Source organism: Epinephelus moara, chromosome 5 (genome assembly GCF_006386435.1).
Source record: "Epinephelus moara isolate mb chromosome 5, YSFRI_EMoa_1.0, whole genome shotgun sequence".
Classification (NCBI taxonomy): Eukaryota; Metazoa; Chordata; class Actinopteri; order Perciformes; family Serranidae; genus Epinephelus; species Epinephelus moara.
In genome coordinates, this window is record NC_065510.1 from 11,078,028 (window position 1) to 11,097,360 (window position 19,333).

At 40.1% G+C, this 19,333-nt stretch overlaps 1 protein-coding gene across 2 annotated transcripts in view; it reads left to right on the top strand.

The window, feature by feature from the left end:
* The first annotated feature begins 1,906 nt into the window (after nucleotides 1–1,906).
* The window catches only part of tab1 (TGF-beta activated kinase 1/MAP3K7 binding protein 1), a 24,962-nt gene continuing 7,535 nt past the window's right edge, over nucleotides 1,907–19,333 (top strand). The window contains exons 1-9 of one of the 2 annotated variants that reach the window (XM_050044435.1): nucleotides 1,907–1,962; nucleotides 3,578–3,708; nucleotides 5,408–5,561; nucleotides 8,888–8,983; nucleotides 9,835–9,973; nucleotides 13,487–13,603; nucleotides 14,855–14,966; nucleotides 17,271–17,415; nucleotides 17,834–18,047. In XM_050044435.1, the coding sequence (XP_049900392.1) occupies nucleotides 1,930–1,962; nucleotides 3,578–3,708; nucleotides 5,408–5,561; nucleotides 8,888–8,983; nucleotides 9,835–9,973; nucleotides 13,487–13,603; nucleotides 14,855–14,966; nucleotides 17,271–17,415; nucleotides 17,834–18,047 (1,141 nt within the window). In that variant the 5' untranslated portion in view covers nucleotides 1,907–1,929. The remainder of the gene's footprint in view (nucleotides 1,963–3,577; nucleotides 3,709–5,407; nucleotides 5,562–8,887; nucleotides 8,984–9,834; nucleotides 9,974–13,486; nucleotides 13,604–14,854; nucleotides 14,967–17,270; nucleotides 17,416–17,833; nucleotides 18,048–19,333) is intronic. The other variant, XM_050044434.1, reaches the window with a different exon arrangement.

The following is a 19,333-nucleotide window of genomic DNA, read 5'->3' on the forward strand; positions in this document are numbered from 1 at the left end:
TTTAAAGTGCTCTACAGTTGTGCTTCCCTTTAACTCCTCGTCTGACTAGAGTAGACTATTTATATAATATACTGTTTTCAATTTAACCCAGTCCCTAAATTTCAATGCATGTGATTTTAAAAACAGTGTGTCCGTATGCTCCCTGTATCCAACATCATGTACAATCCTAATGGCTTTTTTTGTAACATGTGTATTGTATATAAATTGCTGTTACCCCAGACCTCCACACATCAATTAAGATGCGGTAAAATGGGTGAGCAGTGGATGGTGTATAGTGATTTATGGTCCAGTATGTGTCTTGATTTTTCCATAACTGCACTGCTCCTTGCCAGCTTTGATTGAATGTGACTTATTCGATGTTTCCAGCTGATTTTGTGATTCAGTATCACACCCAGAAATTTACTTTCACACACATTTTCCACATCAACTATTAATTCAAACTACAGCACTTTGTCTTGATTGTTCAGGAAACCCTTATCAATGTTTCTGCAAACAAAGTAACAAGTACACTAAAGATCATTTCAAGTTTGTTGCAGTCCGGTTTTGATAGTGTGAAGTGTGAAACCACATTAAAGTCTGAAGACTATCTTGAGTGTCACTTTGTTACTTCACTGATATATTTCTACAAGAAAATATGTTTCCAAGTCAAATAATTTAGAAACTTTGGACCTTCAAACCTTGTTGTTCCATTACTGTTTTCCCTGCAGTACTCTTATAACTAAAAAGAAAAAATCAACACACCACAACATGGCCTGCCTGGCAAGTTCTGGGACCACTGATTGGCTGCCTATATTTAACGAGCAGGAGATATAAAACTTTTTTGTCCCATTTTACCTAAGGCTGCAAATTACCTGACTTCACCCTACTGAGCAGCTGTAGTGAGACACAGACTGTGCAACATGTCTCCCTCTACTGGCAAGACCTTTACCTGTAGCTTTTGGTTGGAGAACGATAAACCATACTGAAACTCTTGTAATTCATTTCCCTTTCCTCCCTGTTGACCCAAACAGAGGAGTGCAAGAGATTATCATCCAAATATGCGCTTGTTCCCACAATCCAGCTGATATTTAAAAAGATACATTTATCATTGTTATACCAGAGTATAGACAGTGCAAAGTCAAATACAAAAAGTAAAACTTCCATGAGCACTTCCCTGTAGCCATGAATAAAATTCATGTATCACATAGATCATTATGTCGTAGTGATGTCAAAAGGCCCAACAGCCGTCTGCAGCATGGAGCAATTTATTATTGTAGTTCACAGTAAACCCACACGGTGGCGATATTGCCAAATAAATGCAACGTAGCCACAAACCGGAAGTGGTGTTTGTCCGTTTTTTATTCTATATATATATTTTTAATCTTTATCCTTTTTATAAATTACCGAAATAAAGGGCCATAGCCTACGTTTAAACGTTTTAAGTAGCAACCATAAAGAAAACGCATCGCAATAAAGAAAAATATTTATTTACCAGAAAAAAAAAATTGATGCCGCCTTGAAATGCTGTCGGAAATTTAGAAGACTATCAAAGACTGGTAAATCTTAGCTGAGTATAAAACACCACAAGTCAGGAGGGAACTATTTTATACAGTCGCAGTAGAGAAGACATCTACGCGACAGCATGAAATAATTTCAACACCTGATCTAAAAAAAATAAGTCAATGATTTTGTTTTGTTTTGTTTCTTTTGTTGCGTAAAATAGAAAGTAGTTAAAAAAAGTAGTTAAATGCTGATTCACATGTTGTGTTTTCTGGTATTCACATCAGTGGCGATACATTTTCATAGCAGCCACGGTAGGTTTTGTTTCATATATTTTTAAATTTCATTATCGATGAATTCCACTAAGTCCAATGACAGACGTGTTTCAAAGGGAAAATCAAAATTACGGACATTGCAATGAATCCGTGAACGCAACGAGTACCGTCCAACATGGCGGCGCAGCGTCGGAATTTAATGCAGAGCGTAAGTGAAAACTCAGCTTTTTATCACTCTCACTAACCTGTTATGTTAATGTTGCACTGCCATTGAAGGTTGTGTAGGTCTCGTTTATCCCCACAGGTGGTCGCCTTTGTTTGTTATGTCCCGCTCAGTGTTGTTCCGTTTCATTCAGTGATGCTAGCTAGCTAATTTAGCTGGGCTGTTTGAAGTTGTTTGCTAACAGTTAGCTAGCTAAGTTACCCAACTTTAATCTCAACGTAATGCGATTTAGTGACTTCTAATGAACAGGGACAGTTGATATTGCTATTAATAGGAGGAGATAATTATGTGTGTTGTACTGACTTTGCATTGCTCTGTTTTTTTTCCTCACACCTAACTTAGCTGAGACTCTAAGTCGGCTAGCTAGTTAGTTTGTAGCAATGGTCACTTCAGTATGTTTGGCTTACAGGGTTCCTGAGAAACGCTGGTGCTGGTGATTGTTTAAGTAGATTATGCTGTCTGTCAGGTCCTTATCAACACCCCTAACGAGTTCGAGTTGTAACCGCATATTAATTTTCACCAGTGTGGGGTGTGTAGTTTCATGAAGACGATGTCCGTCTTTGGTGTAAACATGGAGAAGTTAAGTCAAAATCAGAATTGTCATTTTGTTAATTACTAGTAATTACAGAGGGATACATGTTACTGCCGAGGGACACTTGCCAGTTTGAAGCCTACCTGTTATAAACAATAGCATACAGCATGGCAATCCTTTCAGGCATGCCAGGCAAAGGTAAGTTTATTGAACAAGGCTTTCCATGAAATTCACACTTCATGTGTTTTACAATAACGACAGACAGCAATAAGTGTACAGGAGAATGGTATCAATGCACAGTGAAATGCACCTAAAGTACACATCACAGTGCATGGATACAGGAAAGGAAAGAGCACCTACCCACTAAAGATAGCTCATACTCATGGAAATGTTTTCAGTTTACAAGATCATTATGTAGGTGAACATGGCTTTGTAGATTTTATTGCCCGAACATCAATACAGTCTGCAGTATTTCTTTATTCTATGAAAACAGTTACTGACTTCAATTCTCCCATTAATCTGCTCGTCAAATAGTATTTGGCAACACTTTGTAGAATAACTCAGAGGTTTAAAGAGAGATAAGTGGAATTTTCCATAGAAAGAAATTAATTTCTGCCTAAAAGTTTTGGCAAAGTATTTCTAAAGACATTCAGTTTCAGATTATTAGTTAACCTGCAACATATAGTCTGTGGCAGAAACATTCATGTACTCTAGTAGAGAAATTATTTCTGCATCAGGATTTGCAATGTCATGTGAACACAATGGATGTTTCTCTGTGTCACGGTCAGCTAGAACAAGGGGTCATAATGACCTACACTCGTAACCAATTTTATGTGGAAGCTACAGGCTGCCGGTAGTCATGATTAGAAAAGACACTGAAGATGTGCCGTACTCCTTAGATAATATGTGCAAACTTACACTACAAACCTACAACATGAGGTTTCTTAAAGCTTTTAGTGAAGGCTGTGTCTATGTGTGCTCACTGCACTGAAGGCCTCTCTTCTATAGACGTATAAAGACAGGACTTTTTTGTAAATTTTTCGCTCATTCCTTTTTTCCCCGTGACAGCATCAGAGCTGGACAGATGACCTGCCGCTATGTCAGATGTGTGGGGTCGGCACAGCTACCAACTGTGTGTACGGCCCCGATGGTAAAGGAACTGAGAGCCACCCCAACGAGGACGGACACCTCGGGTTCAGGTGAGAAACTCTGGAAACACAAAAGAATGAAGCAGAGACAAAAATGAATAATAACATGCCTGGAGTGATAACTGCTGACGAGGCAACGACATTGTCTTTCATGCTCAGTATTTGCATCTCAGATGCCATGTTGACTCCATTTTTCAGTGTTCATCATTTTGTCATACAATGAATTAACACCTGTTACATGAAACACTATCAAACTAACTGCTGTTGAACCAGCTGATGGCATTAGGATTTTGTTGGAGCCAACTTTTGAAAGAATTCCCTGAAGCTGGTAGGGATTGCGTGTCTTGCTCGAGGACACTTCAGCAGGGTAGACTCTTGCCAACACAGGGCTTTAGTCTCTAAATTGTATTTAAAGGAACAGTGTGTATATTTAGGGGGTATATTGGCAGAATTGGAATATAACATGTTTACATGTTAATAACAATATGTTTTCTGTAGTGTGTAATCTGTCACCCGAAAATAAAAATTGTTCTGTTAGCTTAGACTGAGCTCTTTATATTTACATAGGGAGTCGATCCTCATTTATGGAGATAGCCATGATTGTACAGTAGCCCAGAACAGATAAACTAGACAGTGGCTCTAGATCGGGCCAGTCACATTTTTCGCCTCAGCCACTATAGATAGCACCCCCCCACCCCCACCCCATGACAAGAGTGACGATAAAACACAGATTTTTTTAGATGTGAAACTGCTTTATTCAGTGTTTTTATCCGTTTAAATCATTGGGTCAGCTTGTTTTGGAAAGGAAGAGACCTCTGTTGATAGTTTGGCTCCTGTTAAAAACCTCTACACTGAAGAAATTCTAACCGGGAGAAGTTTCAGCTGGTTGCAATCTACAGTCCTCGCCACTAGATGCCACTAAATATCCATAAAGCTTACACACTGTTCTTTTAAGTTATTTAGATAAATTACCGAAATGCAACTAATAATTAATAATAATATAATAATTAATATTTGTGAACACACATCATGTCAACATTAGTATTTCTTGCCAGAATAGGTCTATCTTTAACCACTTCTCTTATTTCAACTCATATCCAAAAGAAAAATCACGTTGTGTGTGGTTACACCTCTGATTTCAGATTACTGACCTTTTAGCCATGACAGTGCACAGCAAGCACAATCAGAGTTGCGTTTACCTGCTTTAACAGGTTTCCCTTTGGACAGCACGGCATTGTTTTCCCAGTTGTGTAAATAAATCACTTTTATTCAAACTGTGTTACATATACAGCACATCCTAGTATTTGATGTTTGATGACCAACATGCTGAGTCATGTTGCTGCAAATACAACATGAGGAAGAGTTTATTGAGGCAGCCATGCTTTGCAGTAGTTACCACTCAAACTACAGAAATGTGCCACATTAAATATACATACAGTATGTCTCTGTGCTGTTTGAAAAGTCCACAATTCAACATTTAAGCTAACCTAAATATAAGATGTAGAAATTATGTAGTTGTTTTCCATTTCGAATGTTATCTGATTAGTTTTTCTCAAACATGGCATGTCACTTTGCCATTATCATTATCATTAGACAATCCACACCTCCTAACCTTACAATTTACACAAAACACACTCTAAATCCTTCGAGTTTTGGATGAAGGACGTTTTGTTTTTTCACATTCTCACTGTCTTCCCTCATTGAAGTAAAGAAGTCACATGTTTGTCTTCGTTTTTCCTTCATCAATCAGAGGCGAGGATGGCTGCTTCCTGTACGGGGTTTTTAACGGTTACGATGGCAGCAGTGTGGCCAGTTTTGCCTCGCAGTGTCTGACGGCTGAACTGCTGCTAGGACAGCTCAACTCCAGTCACACAGACAGCGACATTCGCCGGATCCTCACACAGGTCTGCGACTTTTTATATTACAAGTGTCACATGTTGCTGATTGTAAAGCAAGTCACATGGTTTATTTATTTTCTAGGAAGAGTGAGAAATAAACTTTTATTCTCCAGAGTGCGGAATTGATTAATCTTCTCACACTGACACACTCACTTACGTCAAAGCAAATCTGTGACTTAAGTGTAAAGAAGGTAGACCCACCGTTAAGATTCAAGACACTATTACTCCAGTATTGATGGAGCAGTCATTGGAAATTTAAAGAAAATGTCAAACAATAAGCTGCATCTATTTTAATAAAGCACAAACAACATAAGGAAGTGACTTGATATAATTTAAAGGGTCATGAAAAAAACAAGCTGAACATCCTGTTTCTGCTGAAGTCTTATCAGTTGAAATTTTTGCACCTCATAAGGAATGTGACATCACACTATACTGCAAAATGCTGCTTGCACTTCTGATACGGTCTGTGTTTACAGGCCTTATAGCTCCAACAATATGGAGTCACATTCTGCTTCTAATATGTCAAACCACAGGGGAGGTACAAGCTGCAGTGATGGAATGACTAGTGAGGCCACCTACTCTGTTGTTTTCTTAATGTAGCGAAGTATCATTTTAAACATCTTAGTGCAGCTTGTAGCTTCAGTAAGTGCAGTGAAATTGACCGAGGAAGCATAAAAAGATTGTGGATGTAAACATGGGACAGGAGGACCTTATGAATATATGAAATATGGAGAAAGACTTATAGTCATTCTAAAACTTATCACACCAAACTCACAGTCTACTTTATATCTGTGCATTCAAGACCCCTCTGCTTAATGTCAGGGTCATGTATCACCCTGACAATGACCACTGATTATGCCTTAATATAGACAATGAACCTCAACATAAAGTACCCAAGAGGCTGATACCCCATCTTGTTCAGTTGACAGTACAAGTAGTGCGGTATTGTACACCAGAGTCTCTGTGGATCCTTAAAAAGTCTTAGAACATGGTGAACATTTTTTTTTATAGTTAAGGTCTTAAAATGTCTGCAGTTGTAGGAAGAGAGGCATCAAATTTTAACTGGGGCAGAATGAATAAGTCTATTTTTATTTCAGTTTCAATCAGCTGGAAAATGCATCCTCACAAAACCGAAAACAGGACTGTTCCTTTGAGTTCATGAAAAGTTGACTTTTTAGAGATGCATGGTTCTGGAAGGACAGGGGTGCCACAGACAGATGATGCTCTTACAGAATATAATGCATTGCTGTAGATTAAACTATCTGACAGTATATAAAGGACTTTAAATTAGCATAATCTTACACATCTAAACATGCAATATGCACCATTATTCAGTAATAGTAGAAATAATTTAACTTCGCTTGTTTTGTTATTTTACTTTTAGGGAGTCTAATGTAAAATCTGGCCAGATACTACCGATGAAAACTAGCCTTGTGGCAAATTCTGGCAACTTGTAGCTATTTGACATTAATATGCACCGTCCCTGTCAAATAAACTAATACATAAAAGTAAAAATCTACAGCAGTAACATGTAACGTACACATTAATGCAACAACAATGTTAATCCAAAAACATTAAACATAATAGCAAATACTGTCAGGGAACATTTTATTGCACACTTCTTGGCCTGGCTCCAGATTACATTTCAGACCTGTTAGTCCCTTATGAACCTCTGCGTAGTTTGAGATCCTCGGGCAGAGGTTTCCTGCTTGTCCCAGAGTCCAGATTGAGGACCAAAGGGACAGAGCTTTTGCCACCAGGGCCCCAAGGCTCTGGAGTGACCTGCCAGAGGATATAAGGCTGTCTGAGTCACTGGCTTTGCTTAAGACTCTCCTAAAAACGTACTTCTATCGGAAAGCATATCCTGATTTTATCTTAACTGTTTGTCTGTTTTATTGCTATCTTATTTGATTATTATTTTTAATTTCCAATTATCTTGATTTTAGTTTTGGCCTTCCTTATTTTATCTTTACTTGTGTTTTAAATGTGTTAAGTTTTATTGTACAGAACTATGTAACTCTGTTTGGTCACACATTACTTGAAGGTTTCTAAATAAGAGTGACATGACACTGTGATAACTATGACATGACACGGTAATGAACCTGTCATGAACATTATGTACATGTCATAAACCTTTATGACTGCCTGTCAGTAAGTGTCATTCGGTTTTTGTAATGACACGTTGACATTGTTTGGGTTGTCTTGATGATGACAAGTTGACACTAATCAAAGTGACATTACCAGAAGTTGTCTTTGTCATGACAAGTTGACATTAAATGTGTTTGAGATGTCCTTATTACGACAACTTGACATTAACCAGGATGACATTACCAGAAGATGTCTTCATGTTAATGTCAAGTTGTCCTTATAAGGACATCCCAAACAAATTTAATGTCAACTTGTCATGACAAAGACAACTTCTGGTAATGTCACTGTGATTAATGTCAAGTTGTCATAATCAAGACAACCCAAACAATGTCAACTTGTCATTACAAAAACCGAATGACTCTAAATGACAGCAGTCATAAAGGTTTATGACATTTACATAATGTTTATGACAAGTTCATGACAGTGTCATGTCATAGTTATGACAGTGTCATGTCACCCTTATGTAGATACCTTCAAGTAAAGTGTTACCCTGTGTTTTGAAAGGTGCTAGATAGATAAAGTGTCTTCTTCTTCTTATTATTATTATTATTACTATTATTATTGTTATTATACTTTGAGCACATTTTGATGATAATACTTAAACACTTTTACATAGGCATGGTTTTGAATTCAGGACTTCTACTAGTAGTAGAGTATTTTTAGGACCTAAATACCTCTTCCAGCACTCCAAAACAGTGATTTTGTTCAAACTGCTTTTTTCCCTTTTCATAAACGCTGCTACAATTGTACAGGCCTGAACACATCATTATAATCTATTAATAATTATTAGGATTATTGCCAAGGCAGTTTTCATACAAGGAATTATGGGGCATTGTTTTCCATTGGACTGGGTCTACTGCCACGCATATTTTATTTGCGTTAATAAATGTGCACTGAATATTTCAGTCATTCAAAGTCAGTAAATTTCAGTAACAATGTATACTGTGGTGTAGTTTGTCAATTTCTTTTTCCACAGTGAGAGGATTATTATTTTTTCCTTGTAGAGGTGTTAAAAAGCTCTTAAAGATCATAAAATTTGTACATATTAAATGTGCAGATACCCTTGTACACGCTGTATCTTATTAGTTATGCACGATATTTAGAGCATGTACTTGGCATTGATTTACTGTGCGAACCGACCTGGATATTAACCAGCATTCTGTCATGTGTTCTTGTTGTCGCAGGCCTTTGATGTGGTGGAGAAGAGCTACTTTGAGACAATAGATGATGCTCTGGCTGAGAAGGCTCACCTGTCCAACTACCTCCTACCACACAATGAGGTACGCACACACATTCACACACATTCACACTCTTTGCAAAGCATATGGACAGATTTGGCTGAAAATTGAGGAGAGGGGTGCTCCGTACGTTTCCATAGCAACCGCAGATTTGGACATTAGTGTGAGCTAATGCTCAGCCATTGGAAAATGAGCTTGTTATGTTCTAATTGGTCTCATCAGGCTGTTTCATTAGATAAGCAGGTCTCAGTTTTCCTTCTCTGGATCCAGCTCTCCCTGCTCCCCTGCCTCCGCTCCTTCCCCTCCCCCTCCCTCCATTTTTTTCTCTCGTCATGACATATCTCCTCTTCATTCAGTCTCTGCTGCACATAGTGGAATAGTCAGTTGTGATATTGCTGCTGGTTGTGGGCGTTTTTTGTAAGACGATGTTAGTCACTTTCTGTCGCTGTGAGTTGGTTCATTAAGAACATTCAGTCATAATCTCCTTTTCTCTGTTCTCACACTTTGTTTGCTTATCTGTCTCTTTCATGCCCACTATCTCCGGTGCTCTTACTCATCTCTTATCCTTTTTCACATCACCTCCTACCCGTTTCCTGTATCCCTCCACCACTCCTCCCTCTCCACTTGTTTCCACCTGCCTGTCCTCCCGGCTCATGTCTCTTGCTCAATGGTCTTTTATTACTCAACTCCTTTTTTTTTATCACTTGTCTCATTCTCTCTTTTTCTCCGTCAATCTGCCCACTGAAACTGATATTTTTCCTCTTTTTTATATTCCTGCCTTCCTCCCCTCCTCTCTGCCTACTCCTCCCGCTCAATACATTTTCTTGACTTTTTCACTACTCCCATTTCCTTCAATCTTTCTCTGTCTTCCTTGTCTCCTCTTGGCTGGTCAGAATGTGTCATTCCACCAGCTTTCTTCTCAGAGTCAGAAGGTGCAGGAGCGTCTGAAGGAGCTGGAGCAGGAGGTGTCGGGAGGAGCGACGGCTGTGGTGGCACTGATCCTCAACAACAAGCTCTACATCGCCAGTGTTGGTATGGACACACATGTTTACACAGGCTAGAGTCATTTAACTTTGACAGCTCCATCTCTGGTTCTGTTCAAAATCAGTCATTATCAAAAACTTGAGAGAAATATTTTGATTTACTTTTACCTTATTTTTCATCTTTGTTGTAGTGCTGGAAAATATGGTTAATGCCAAAGACCAGCCAATAAATGGCCTCTTAAGAATGAGCTTTACACCAGTAGATGTCAGGCTTACACAGGTTTTTGGTTTAGGGCTTGTCTCTCTTTGAAAATCCCAGTCAGAGACCACTTTTTTGGATTGGCTGGGTGGTATTCACAGAAAGCAGATAGGGACTTGAAAGTTTATGAATTCATAAAGACCATTTCCACCGCAGGAACTTTCCCGAGGGACCAAGAGCCTTTTGAGGAATTCAGGAACTAAACTTTAATTTCAACCGGAGGCAGCAGGGACAAATTTAGTTCAGGTGGTTCCACATGAAGAAGAAAAAAGTCCCCGCTGTGGGAGTAGTACTTTCCAAAGGTTAGGGAAATTTAGAGGTCGAGCTTGCAGGGCTGACTGTGGGCGATGTCACACTGTGGCGGCCACAGCTCGTGGGTCGTACAAGGGTCAGAACCAGTTGAGAGTATGAGCGAGTGGAGTAGATAAATTACTCATTTTTTCCAGCTGCAGTTACATGTAACACTTTACACCTACAGATAAAAGTGTTCTGGAGGTTTTAGTCTTTGTTTCTGTCTCTCCATTTCTTCTTTTTATTCATTCATTCATTAAATACAACTCAAACATCAGAGTTACGAAACAGTAATATCAAACAGCACAGAATAATCCTGCAGTGAGACAAAGTGTGATGCATATGGCATTTATAAAGTCTCCCATCTCTTTTATCTTTTGCTTCTCCACCAAGAGGACACTAGTTCTATTTTTAGTAGCATGTAAGCTAATACTGGATGCACAGCATTAGCTACGGCAGAGCGAGTTCAGTCTGGGTTTGGGTTGGGCAGGTATTCCTCTTGATTATTTCTTATTCTGTTCTGCATGAGTCGTCCAGTTATGGTTTTTAACCTTATTTGTTCATTTTAGTCCAGTAATACAAACATTTAACTAAATATTTCTGTGGCCATGCACTCCTACTCACACAGATGCACGCACATAGATCTAATCAACCACGAGAAGGGTTGCAAGATTATATGGCACAACAATCTAGATTATTTTGATAGTATTTACAAAATAAATGGTGATTTGTCATGGCTTTAAAAAGGTCTGCCATAGATGGCTGTCAAACAGATGTTGGAATCATACTGACTGAATCTGTATTCAAAACATAACCACAGTGCCGACCATTGATTTTGAATCCCAAATTAGGCTCCTGTAGGCAACAGCTGCAGAGGGAGTCACATTGTAGCTTGGTCTGTCTGTGTGTGTGTGTGTGTGTGTGTGTGTGTGTGTGTAAATGTTTGTTAGTGTGTGGATATTCTCACCAAACATCTTGAGCTACAGAAACAGAAAAGAAGCATTTGTCATTAACTAGTCCATACCCATTGAGTGCACAGTTGCCCATGTACAGTTTCACATGGTGTGTGTTTGCGATACAGGTCATAGAAAATTGCAGATTGCAGAGTTTTTGTGAATTTGATAGTATGATTGCTTTATTGAAAGTTCAGTAGTACCATTGCCAATAGTGGGATAGTTAGTGGGCTAAAACTGTACATTAGTAGTTGAGGTAGCACGCTGAAAGGCAGATAGTTAAAGTCATTGCCTTATTGAAGCTCATTTTTAGTAAGTTTTCCAACTTTTGCCAAGAGGGAACTTTAGATATTGGTCCCTAGATTATGTTCACNTGGATTGACCAAGTCAGTGAGGAGAAAAACGTGGAACAGACACACACAGACAGAGTTTGCGTCATTATATAGTAAGATATAGTAAGATATGTTTCTACAGCAGTCATTTTAGATCCATTACTGTAATGAAATTCTGGAGAGTGTGAGAAACACCCCCACTCACACACACATACACACACCAACCCTGAGGAACGTTATCCCTTAGAAGTATTCCTCTTCAAGAATCATCAAAGTTAAAGTGCCAGACTCCAGCTGCTGTCTGTGTGGTTTGTTTCATGTATCTGGGCACATTAATCAAGGGTATGAATATTAGTTTAAGTTCGCACTAATTGAAAGTAAGTCTGGTTAGTGTAAATCCTTTAAATGCAGTGTTTTAGATGTTTCTGTCTTTTTGCTAACATCCTCGATTCTGTAGCAGCCAAAGGAAAAGAGCCCCTCACCCTCTCTCTTTCTCTCTGTCTGGGATTTCATTTTCTTTTGTCCTCAAGGACATGGCACAGAGCAGAACATGGGGTGGGGTGGCGGGGTGTAGTAATTAGTAGCGAGTAGAAAGGAGGACTGTCTCCCCACTGGCCTGTTGTGTGAGGGTCAAGAGTTCAGAGTTGACACAACATGAATCCCAGCGAGGTTTAAACATAAGAGTAAGTGTTCTCTAAAAAGCTCTTCCAGCTGTGTGCTGATGTGAAATATATTTGACAGTTAAGGTCGTATGACCCATAATTTGATATGCTGGGAGTGGGAGTGTGTGGGTGGCAGACAAGGGTGTATGGAGGTACAACAGGCATGGCTGGCTGTGTGTTGCACATATGTAATGCAGCTTTGCACATATGAACATGAGGATTATCACCAAGCCTACGAAGAGGGTATATAGAGTATTTTGTGACCAATCGGATCTGTTTGGAACACCACAAATGCGGTGCACCACGTCGGCACTGGCTCATTAACACATGGAGTGACAGGGGCTGAAGCCCAGGGCCCCACAGAGAGGACAGAGAGAGGCACATGGGGCCCCTGTCTGCAATTTCAGTATAATGTGGCTAATTGGTTGGCCTTGTCTGCAGATTAGACGAGCAGCACACACTACTCTGGGCATTTACTGAACTTTTTTTGGGTGGAGGTGGGGGTGGTCTTCATCAGGCTCCTGCTCAGTGTTCAGAAACTTTAATATAAAAGTGAGTTAATCACTGATGTATCTCCGGTCAGCTTTTGTCAGCAACTGGCTTCATCATTCAGTGATTGATATTGAGCTTGTAAAAGTAGCGCAATATCTGTGCTGATTCACTGGCGGAGGTTTGGGCCTGTGAGTCACAGCAGAACAACGTCACTGCATCTTTGTCCCTGCAAGATTATTGTGTGGAGAAATTACAAGGTGAAATGTCTCATCCTCATGAGAGAAATGGCAATAGAGTTGAAAGAGATCCTCTCTGAGAGTGTCAACAAAAACTGGTAACTCATTCAGATTTAAAACACTTCATTCCAGCTTAGTATTTTCTCTTTGTGCTGGCTGCTGTCTTACCTTGCAGCTCTAGTGAATGAATTGGATTCTTTTTGTCTCGAATCTATTTAACCTTGTGTCGATGTTGACTTACCTTTTAAAGACAAAATGATTATTTTAAACCATGGACTTATTTTACCAGTCCCCATTCTCGTCTTGTTAATCCTTACGTGTTTGTCCTGGATTCCAGGTACCAACCGGGCACTGCTGTGCAAGTCCAGCAGCGACGGCCAGAACCAGGTCCTACAGATTGGCCGACCACACAGCACTGACAATGAAGACGAGCTGCAGAGGCTGGCTGCACTGGGTGAGACACACAGACAGACAGTCAGACTGTCCAGAGTCAGTTTGGTGCACTTATTCAGTTGAGATATATTCTCCGTAATAGTTTAGTAATTTATTTTTTGCTTAGCTTCAGATCTTTCTGCACTATTAACCATTCGTTTGGTTTTATTTTTTCTGGTTTAATGCAGCTTCATTTAATTAGAACACAGATTTCACTTAAGTTTTATTAAGCGCTCAGTTTGGGGAATAAATATGTAATACTTAGCTATCCTGGGCATTTTTCATTTTGAGTTAACCATGCACCAACACACACCAAGATGAATATTCCACATTATCTGGTCAGTGACATCCCATTTCACCAATATGATTAGCACTGCTGCCTCCTTCCTCTCATACTCTGCTCACTTTGCTGCTGTTTTTTCCAGGGACAAGACAGGAAGTAGTCCTGACAAAGATTTTAAAAAATTGTCAGAATTAACAGTTTAGGTTGGAGGAAAAGCTTTTTGGATTTTGTTTTGCCTTTAGTCCTGAGGTCTGATGAATACTCAGACATGTATCTTGATAGAAATCAGATTTGCACAGTAGCATAGCAGACATACCTTACATTACATAACATTCCTTGCATTCCATGCAGAACATACAGGCTGACAGTGAGTCAGCTATTAGTGTAAACTAGCTGCCACAGAGACACACATAGAGACGTCTATCTATGGTGGACAGCCAAGCTAATGGTCCAGTAATGTAGGTTGTGTATGTAGCAGGAAATACATACACTGTGATTAGCTTTGTGGAGGAAGCATTAGGTGCAGCCTGGCACCCGTAATGAATATAATGGAGAATTAACTGCATTGTTTCCTGGTGCTTCACACCACATCATTAGAAGAGGAGGCAGAGCTCTCTGTCTCCCTTTGTTCTCCCGCTCCTCCCGTCTCCAGTTGAGAGTCACGTGATTATTCTGTTGTTCAGGCCCTTCTCTGAATGATTTAAATGAAATGACAGCCATTCCATTAACCCAGCTGAAGGTGACCTCTCCCCTCATATTTTCATCCACCCCCAAACACACACACCCCTCCTCTCCTCCCACCCCATTTCCTGCTTCTACTTATTGACCTTGTGTTATTGCTTTAAACTCTCCTTCCTCATACTAAATCTTTTGCTCCTCTCCCCCATACCCGCCGTCTATCATCATATCCTCAAACTCATCTCCTCCGTCCTCATTTTCCGACTCCCCCTGTTTTTAATGTGTCTCCTGTCCTCTTCCTTTTTAATACAGGTGTAGATTCGGCTCGTGTAAGGCAGGCAGGGCAGATTGCTGGTCAGAGCAGCACCAGGAGGCTTGGAGACTACCGGGTTAAGTTCAACTACAATGAAATCGACCTGCTCAGGTGAAGTCAGAATACTCAGACTACATCATAAGCACATACTGTACATGCCTGGGGAGGCCAAGCTGCCACACTCTTCTTTAATGTCTTTTTTTATGGTATGGTCTTTTATATTTTATATGTAAAATTCAGAGTCTTCGCAAAGTTATTTTTATTCAGACAGCCAAGTTTCTAGAAATCTAAAAACAAGATGTTGTTTTATGGGGGGGTTATGTGCTGGAACAACTTCTTGGCCTTGCACAGTGAATCCAGGAAGTCACTGAATGTGTTTTGGCCTTCTGGATTTCTGTTCATGTACAGATCAAACAAACAGGATATAAAGTCTTAGTAAGTAAAATGTAGAAATGCCTGTAGGCAACTTTCGATCAAGTCAGGCCAGATGCTTTCCCCCTGTTTCCAGTCTTTTAAAGGAACTGTGTGTAAGATTCAAGGAGGTTTAGTGGCTGCTAGCAGATTGCAACCGGCTAAAACTTCTCCCGATTAGAATTCCCTCAGTGTTAATTGTTCAGGATCCAGATTATCTGCAGAGGCCTCTTCCTCTCCAAAACAAATGGACCAGGAGTCTCATTTATAAACATTGTGTACACACAAAACAAGGCCTGAAAGAGACGTACGCCACTTCCCACGCAAAAGTTGTGATCTATAAAACCAGACGCGACAGGAGAAACTTTGACCCACGCTTCCGAACAGTTTGGAGACGGGAAATTGGTGACCCAGGTGGTGGGGTGGAAGCCTGATTGTAGAAATTGTTAAGTATTTTTTGGCACATGCCATTTTTGGCTTTTGTCCGTACGAACATTTTTAGTATGGATCCGGCACACTGTTTTATAAATGAGACCCCAGATGATTAAAAACAGTAAAAACAATAAATAAAGTAGTTTCACATCACTAAACAGCACGTCCATTGCTTGCTATGTGTGCTCACCTATTTTCTCTAATTACTTAATATGTGCTTGCCTTGTTTCTTATGCCATATGTTCAGGAGGGTTTTTACCATGAACCAAATTATCTGCAAAGGTCTCTTCCTCTCCAAAATAAATGAAACAGGTGATTAAATTCGCTAAAACACAGATTAAAGCAGTTTGACGTTGCAAATCGGTGTTTCTCCAGCGCTGTTTGGCATGTCACGTTAGCCCAGCACCTGCTAATGTGTGCTCACCTTTTTTCTCTTATAACTTAAGATCCAGACGTTCAGGAGGTTTTTACCAGCAGCCGGATTATCTGCAGAGATCTCCTCCTCTACAAAACAAACAGACCCAGATGATTTAAACTGGTATAAAGCAGCGTTTTTGTCAATGCTAATGTCGCAGAGGGGTCACTGACTACTGTAGCCAAAGCAAAATTGCGAAGACTCAAATGGCTCTATCTAGAGCCAGTGTTTTGTTTGTCCATTATGGGCTACTGTAGAAACATGGCAGACTCCATGGATGAGGACCCGCTCCCTAAGTAGCTATAAATGGCTCATTCTAAGGTAACAAAAACACTACAGTTCCTATTTTTCTTATTATATTAAATTACATTTCTGCTAGTAGAAAAAAATAAATCCTACACACTGGACCTTTAAGTCACGCTAAGCTATTTGCTTGACTAGCTATTAGCTTCGTATTTTGCATACAGGCAGGAGATTGGTGCTGATCTTCTTAATTTGCCTCTCAACAAGAGAGCGAATAAGGGTACTTTCCAAAACTTTTCCTTTATTACTGTGTTTCAACCGAAACTAGGGCAGCTAAATAAACACACTTACGTACAATCAGTTCTGCAGGTTGTGTGTGTGTGTGTGTGTGTCTGTGTGTGTACTCAACAGTACCTGGACAGTGGAGGCTCTGTCTCCATATTATGGTCTTTGTTATCAGATCTGACTCTCCTCCAGCCTCTCTGAGCCTCTTGAAATTCCACGATCCGGGGGCCCCTCTCTCACACTTCTCATTTCCTGTTCCTGTCTGCTGTCCAGGCCAAGCGAATCAGGCTCAGATATCTACGAGTCATTCCAATCATGGTCCTCAATAAAACACACAATAGAATCTTCATAGAATTTCCTCCTTAGTGCCATCAAAGAGAGTGCAGGAAATTTGATGTGGACAAAGTATAAGTGATTTTTTCGGATTTATGAGATTAGCCAGGTTTATTGTATTTAGGTCAGGTGCACTTAGGTATGTCTCTCTTTTCATCTCAGTTCCTTCCTCCTCTTCTCTCCCTCCACTTCTCTCTTACTTAGTCTCTGTCTCTGCTTGCTTTCTTCTTCATCACTTCTTTAAATTAATTTATCTACCCCTGTATCTATCTTCTCCTGTCCTCCTACTACATCAGTGCGGCCAAGACAAGGCCAATCATCGCAGAGCCAGAGATTCATGGCAGCCACTCTTTGGACAACGTGACAGGCTTCTTGTTGCTGATGTCAGAAGGTCTTATCAATGCCCTTGAGTCCGCCCACGGCCCTGAACAAGCCAATCAGGTTCGACGATTCATTTTAATGATTTCTTCCCACCTCAGCCACTTTCTCTCCACTTGTTTTTCTGGTGTTTTATTTTTTCAGTCTCTGTGTTTAAGTTTAATTTCTTAAAAGTTCTTTATTCCAAATCTGCTTTCTTTACCTTATCCTGTTCCTTCCCTCATATGCCTTCTATCACCTCCTTCCACTCAAACCTACTGTTTTCTCCTTTTCATTTGATGTCATCCTTCTGTTACTATTCCTTGTCCCTTCCTGACTCTTGTTTTCATGACCACTTTTGGTCTTAACGTCCATTGCTGTTTTCTGTCTCTCACTTATTGTATTGCCTCTTTTTTTCATCCTCCTAATCTTCTTTAGCTCTTAAACTTTATCATTAATCTTTCTTTCTCTGACTGCCTGTCTCCTCTGCTGTCCACCGCAGGAAATCGTTGCCATGGTAGCAGCAGAGCTGGCCCAGCAGACCAGTCTGGAGGCAGTGGCTCAGTCGGTGGTGGAGCGCGTCAAACGGCTGCACCACGACGTCTACGTGTCCGGCCGTCAGAGGGCAACTTACTGTTCTCGGCACGAGGACATGACCCTGCTTATACGCACGCTCAACTATCCGCTGGCTGACGGAGTGCTCACACCCACACAGGGTAGGAAAGGGCATTCTGGGATTGGTTCATGTTTTATTGAAACTGCCTAGGGAGCAGACCTCTATACTCGCTACACCAACGCAAGTGTTCATCATTAAAAACTTCAGAATTTTGAAGCATTTCGAATATATATTATTCAGGTTCCTACAGAACATTAAACAATCATATATCAGTTCTTCCCAACTTTTTCTCTTTGAAACAAAGTGAACTCACAACCCCTCATCTAAGGTTACAGTTTTTTGAGCTGGTCGCACTTTCAGCTAAAAATATTTAAATTCAAATCAGGCCTGAAGAGGTAAAACTATTCAGTATTTCACAAAGAAGTCGTATAGCTAAATGTCCAAACAAACATAATTTTTTCCCAACTTGTTGATGATATTGCGACTCTTTGGACACATTTGGACAGTCCCAACTCCTCAGTGGTAACCACTGCTTGACAGATTTTAGAATTACATTACGGTTTTCAAACCCATTTGATACTATGCTAAAAACCAGACCAGACCAGTGTAGCAAATTTTACTGGGTGTCTCAACTCAGCAGCTGCTCCTGAGTTGAACATAGTGACACAGTGTTCCAACAGAAAACTAGCATGTATGGCACAGTAGGGGTGGGCGAAATGGCCCTAAAATAATACCATGGTATTTCAAGACATTTTTGCAATTAAGATATTCTTGACAATATGACAAATTGGTAAAAAAAAACAAAAAAAAAACAGCTCCCGAATACAAAAAAGGTACCCTTGGATCTATATCTATAAACAAACAGGCCATTTCTTTCCCTTTTAGCAAAGTTTTCTTGAGGGACTAACTCTACCATGTCTCCTTTCACCCCCCAAAAAACACATGAACCTTCAAGTAAACAAATATAGTGTGTGCCACTCTTACCCCTTCCCACCTCTTCTGAAAGGTGATCTAAATAAAGTCTGACTCATCTGAAGTGAACAGAAGGTGGTCTGAGTTTGGTTCAAGTAAAAACAAAACTATGTCAACATATATCTAGGGCTGTCCCGAATACCATTTTTTAACATTCGCGCGCGCGGACTCCGGGTTTTTTCGGACCTAATTGTATTGCGGAGTTTTGCAATGCGGCAACCGGATAATTGCTCTCAAACCACAAAAAAATGTGATGGCACAACAGTCTTCTTCAGTACATTATTCTATGCTTTCTTTTGATTTTCACATTGGCTAGTCATCCTGTTTAATTTGTCTTCTGATTAAATCGGAACCGTTGAAACAAGTTGGCGGAAGCCTCTGCAAGTAATTGGTTGCTGGCAGACACTCTGTGCT